Source organism: Mytilus edulis, chromosome 14 (genome assembly GCF_963676685.1).
Source record: "Mytilus edulis chromosome 14, xbMytEdul2.2, whole genome shotgun sequence".
NCBI classification, from domain to species: Eukaryota; Metazoa; Mollusca; class Bivalvia; order Mytilida; family Mytilidae; genus Mytilus; species Mytilus edulis.
The window spans coordinates 2,320,326-2,326,527 of NC_092357.1; the positions used below are offsets into that span (position 1 = coordinate 2,320,326).

Here is a 6,202-nt window from a genome sequence, read left to right on the forward strand (position 1 = left end):
ACTAAGGATTTTCTTAACTCAGCCATAGATTACCTTAGCCGTATTTGGCACAACATTTTGGAATTCGGATCCTCAATGCTCTTCAACTTTGTACTTGTTTGACCATATAAATATTTTGATATGAGCGTCACTGATGAGTCTTATGTAAACGAAACGCGTGTCTGACATACTAAGTTATAATCCTGGTACCTTTGATAACTATTTACACCACTGGGTCGATAACACTGCTGGTGGACGTTTCGTCCACGAGGGTATCACCAGCCCAGTAGCCAACATTTCGGTGTTGACATGAATATCCATAATGTGGTCATTTTAATAAATTTCCTGTTTACAAAACTTAAATTTTTTCGAAAAAAGCTAAGGATTTTTCTCAGCCCAGGAAATATTACCTTAGCAGTTTGAATCCACACAAAACACTGAAATTAAATGGCGATTCACAATTTCTTTTAAAATAAAGATATTATTACATTCATGTTTAACACAAGCCAAAGTTTAAGCGCTATTGTACTTACAATGTTATATTGATATTGATATTTATCATAACTGATTGCAATTGACGTTAAAAAAGAAGAAATATGTGCATTTATTTTAAATGCAACGCATACAAACTTTAAGTACATTTTCCTTGAAATTCAGTATAACTTATGAAAAACAACCAATCCTGAGAATTTAAAATACTGAAATAAAACGCGGTTTATAATTTTCATCAAAATAAAGAAATTATTGCATTCATATTAAACAAAAACAAAATAATTTTTTCTTCATACATTATTTAAATTGTGATAAAAAATCTTATCTTCAGAAATTTTGAAATAACTAGTTACAAATATCATTGCATTTTTTTTCTTCAAAAGAAGACAAATTGTTAATTTTAAACATGCGAATAACATTCTAGAATGTTTTCCTGATATGCTTGCGATTTTATGAAAAACAACCAGTCCTGAACCATAAAAAGTACAAAAAATCTCGTGGCGGTACAAAAACTTCCATTTAAGTAAAGAAATGATTGAATATCTATTCAACAAAAACCAACAGTGTATTCATATTCATCCTTCAATTATTCACATCTTATACACAATGTACGTATCTTAATGTATTCATGATGACTGATTGCAATTGACTTTGCATTATTTCTGATATACAAATTTTATTTTTAAGCAACACGAAAAAAGTATTTTCCCATAAATTTCAGCATATTTCATGAAAAACAACCAATCCTGATGTAAAGAAAATACTGGAAGTATATGGCTGTTCATTATTTCTATATGATGTAAATTTATAGAAACAAATCGTATCTTAAGGACTTTGAAATAAATTATTGCAAACAACATTGCATTATTTAAAAAAAAGAAGAAATATGGGTTATTTGAAACAATAGTTAAAACAACATTCTTAATCAATAAAGACAAATTACAACCCTTCCTCTAACCTGGGACAGTAGCGTGACAGTACAACATAAAATCAAACTATTCAAATCAGTTGAAATAGATTTAACTCATCAGATGAGTACAAATAGAAATGCATATAACAAAAACACAGAGTGGACGTTGACGGGTATATCTTAACAACAAAAAGACATTAGTTACAGATCTTAGAGTACTCAAAGTTACTGACAGCTAGTTCAAAGCCACTATCATTCATAAAAAAACAATCATCCATTTAAGACTAAATTCTCACCAAGATTTCTGTATATGTTGACTGAGACCCACAGGGAGAGTACGTAACTAATGGTACTATAACTTGTGCCCAACCCCTTTTACTACTTTTGCAAATACTGTATGTTTGAATTGATTCATTTGAGCTTTAAAAGGGTAAGACAATTGATTTTTTTTGTCTCGAATACCGTGTGTTGCACTTTTAAACATTTCTTTCTGTTTCAAACATGATAATTAATCAGGGAAGGTTTATAATTACAAGACTGTATGAATATGTAATCAAACATATGATGAATTACATGTATTTCAAACTTGTCATAAAACATGCACATAAAGTCGGCTGACATTAACTCAAGTCTTAATTTTTAATTCTTAAAAATTTGAAACAAGAGTGGGGGTATCAAACGTACTGTGAATAAAAGTTAGAGTATAATTTATTGAAAACTTCGGAGTCTTGTTTTCGATATTTCACAGTATTGTATTCTTATTATTCTTAAAATTCTTTAAGCACAATTATGTCGAGGCCTTAAAATAAAAAAGAAAATATATCTAACATTGGGATTTTTTTTTTAGAAAATAAGAAATATTGATAATTTTAGACAGAGATATGTTTATACATGTATGTCTCTGTTTTAAACAATTCGAACAACTTTTTTGTATTTTTTCCCCCTTATTTTCTTTTACTTTTATGAAAAACATCTAATCTTGATTTATAAAAAGTACTGAAATCAGATAGTGTCCCATTCTTTCTATAACAATAAAGAATTTTTGGATTCATCTTCAACACAAACAAAATATTCCAGTCAATCTGTTCAAAATAAGGGTCAACCTCAAACTAATTGCAACAAATCATGTTAATAGTAAAAACCTAAGTTTATATACATATACATCATATACTAAAAATATACAAAAAATATATTTTGCGGAAAAGGGTCATTTTGGGGTAAAAAATGAGATTTTGAAAGTAAAACTGCGGAAAATTGGGAAAACTCTAAAAATCATTGTTTTTTTTATAATACTGTACTGATTCTTTTTTCTCTAGAATGCAGAATTATTTAAAGATTGTAAGACATTTATCTACAAACAATTTGTTTATATATTATCATTGTTATAGTGAAAACACCATAAAAACAGCTAAAACCGGGAAAAAAATCAAAATTTAAAGATTTTGATGGGGTTTTTTTTCGTTTGAAAGTCGAATCCTACTTTTTGTAATTTTTTAATCCTTTGATGACGAGTGGATTTACGTAAGAATGTCTGCAGTGTAAATGCACAAGCGGACCTGACCTGGTAACAACAGTGTCTCCTCTTTCTATACTTGCATTATTTATTCCAATACTGCCCTTTTCTCGCATTTCAACAGTCTTGCTTCCATTTTGTATATCATCATTACTTATTATGCAAGTATCCATGTTGTCTTAATTTCAGCAACCTACAAAATATAACGAAACTCATGAATATATGTTTTATGATTGTCACAAATTATGCAGATTCTTGTATATAATACTAATATACAATCAAAGCTGTGCTGTATTTTTTAGAAATTAAATTGAAATACTAAATTGTTAGTTCCATCTAACCGTATTTTGCTAATGATAAAACATGATTTATAGAAAATCCATATCAGTCATTTTCGCTACGAATTAATGATATTTACCCATTTCTATTTTTAAATATATTTCTCTCAAAAACTGTTAAAAAGTTATTTCATTTTGAAAGTTATATCGTTTTTCTTGGGGGGTTTTTCTGAATTTATAGCATAATATCGAAATAATGACATGTTTTTGTTAATCTGGCGCTTCATACTTTTTTCCCCCGAATAGAGGACGTTAGGGTAAAACAGTTTTATCGGATTTTAATGCGTTCTTTGTAATGTATTTAGTTTTTGTTTTTCAATTTCTAGTTTTATATATTACTTAAAAAACATAGCAGTTCATTTTATTTACGGCTGTATCTATGAAAACAAAGTTTCAAATATCAAAGGGAGATAATCAAAATTCGCGGAGTAGAATGTCTTTGTTTTGAATAAAGTTACACATATATTTGGAATAATTGAGTGTGTACTGATTTCAGATTTACAACAATTATAATATCTAAGTTATCATTTGATATACATACCATTCTCTGTTGAAATTGAGAGGTTCAACATTGTTTACTTCATATCCCATTTACATGACGTCATCTTTAACTGTGCATGGTGGACGGTCTTGACAAAAATACTCGACGTTATTTTGTACATTTTATTTCCGATTTTTTAATTTGTTCCGCAAAACATATTTTTGTATATTTTCATTATGTCCTTTTTCAAGTACAACACAATGATTTACAACAAAAAAATCTTGTGATGCAATTAGTTTGAGGTTAATTTTTACATTGACTAGACTAAAAGTATTAGTATTAGTATATCTCAGGCATAGCCGCGAGCAGCTTTCAGGCAAATCATTGATGAATTTCTCTCATTTCACTAAACGCAAGATCTGTAAAGAACAAATCGACTTCGATTTGTGATTTTATGCTTTCAAATAATGCAGATATACTAGCACTGACTGAAACCTGGCTAGGAATTTCAATTGACAAACAAGTTGTATCCGAAATTGGAAAATTAATACAGTATCCCCCAAATTTCGATAAAGGAAAGACAGGTGGTGGTGTAGCTGTTATCCACAAATCAAATATTGAGATTAAGCGGTCTAAACACGCACAAACCTTCTCACATTTTGAATTGCTAGAATGCAATGTAGTAGTTAAATCACAACATTTCCGACTATGCGTCATCTACCGTCCTCCTCCATCTCGGACAAATAAACTGAAAAACATCTCATTCTTTGAGGAATGGTCCGAGTTCCTAGATCGGCTGTTTGTCATACCAAACGAGTTGCTTATAACGGGCGATCTTAACTTTCACCTAGATAATGTGAATGCGAGTGATACTCGGAAATTCAATGAAACTATTCTCGACCATGGACTGGTACAACATGTCCATGGACCAACACACAATAAGGGTCACACACTTGATGTCGTTATAACAAGAGACAACAGCATAATTTTGCAAACATCTCATTTCATTAAGGACCCATGTCTCTTCGATCAGAATGGTAATCTTTCTGGTGATCACCTTGCTTTGTTTACATCATTGAAAATCTCAAAGTCCCCGAAACAACCACATACCGTGTCTTCTCGCAAATTAAGTGACATCAAATCAACTGACTTCATACAAGATTTAAACAGCTATAAAATAGTTCAAAATCGTGAAGGGTCGGTTGAAAATATAGTAAACCTGTATAACACTGAGCTTAGTTCAATCGTCGATAGACATGCACCATTAAAGTCGAGAAAATTCATAATGCGTCCTAATACTGAGTGGTATACAGACGAACTTCGCTTTGCTAAGAGAGATCGTCGAAAAGCAGAACGACGAATGCGGAAATCAAATTTGACAGTTCATCGTCAAATATTTCGAGATACCTGTCTGAAAGCAAGCAAGCTTCTCCTTAAATCCAAGAAGTACTATTTTTCAACAAAAATATCCGAGATAGAACATGATCAAAAGCAATTGCATCGTTTGACAAATGAATTAATGGGAAATAGGCGAGAAATCATACTACCTTTGAATAATTATGAAAAAGTTCTGGCTGACAAATGTTGTAAATTTTCTATTGGAAAAATAAGTGCCATTCGTGACAATCTCACGGCTAAGAATGATGCATCAAGTTACAACCGTGATACAATGAGAGCTGATATAAAATTCGAAGGTGAACCATTAAGATCTTTATCGCCAGTTTCAAATGACGAACTTCGTAAAATTATCTTGGCTGCTCCAACAAAGTCTTGCGAACTTGATCCGTTACCAACAAAACTTCTTCAGCCTTGTGTGGATTATTTGTTGCCGTCAATCACAGATATAGTCAACAGGTCGCTATCAGGACAATGTGTACCACTGTCGTTCAAACAAGCTGTTATGAGACCATTACTTAAGAAAACCAAGTCTAGATAAAGAGGTGCTCAAAAACTACCGACCGGTCTCCAACTTACCTTTCATTTCAAAGACACTGGAAAAGGTTGTCGACATTCGACTGGAAAATCACATGAGTTTACATTCTCTACATAATAGTGTTCAGTCAGCCTACCGTACATGTCATTCCACGGAAACTGCTCTCTTACGTGTTAATCACGATATTGCCTATGCATAAGATAATAACTGTTGTGCCGTTTTGCTCATGCCCGATCTATCGGCCGCTTTTGATACCATCGACCATCAGATTCTTTTTGATCGTTTGGAAATTCTTTTGGCGTTCCCGGAGATGCTTTGCTATGTTTACAATCGTTTCTTATGAACAGGACTCAACGTATTGCTATATGATCAGTACAATCTGACAATATCAAACTCGATTTTGGTGTACCGCAGGGTTCGGTCTTAGGGCCGAAACTATATAGTATTTTTGCAAAACCAGTAGGCGAAATTTGTAGGCGCCATGGAATGTCATACCATTCGTACGCAGACGATACTCAGATTTATCAAATTCTTAGACCGAAAGGAGACTGGTGCG

At 32.0% G+C, this 6,202-nt stretch overlaps 1 protein-coding gene across 1 annotated transcript; it reads left to right on the forward strand.

Annotated features, from left to right (window-relative positions):
• The first annotated feature begins 4,167 nt into the window (after positions 1–4,167).
• On the forward strand, positions 4,168–5,649 carry LOC139503375 (uncharacterized). Its single transcript, XM_071293145.1, has one exon. It carries the CDS (start codon positions 4,168–4,170, stop codon positions 5,647–5,649), a length of 1,482 nt encoding a protein of 493 aa, XP_071149246.1.
• Positions 5,650–6,202: the final 553 nt, after the last annotated feature.

Coding starts and splice junctions, on each gene's coding strand:
- LOC139503375 (XM_071293145.1), top strand. CDS start 4,168: ATGCTTTCAAATAATGCAGATATACTAGCACTGACTGAAACCTGGCTA.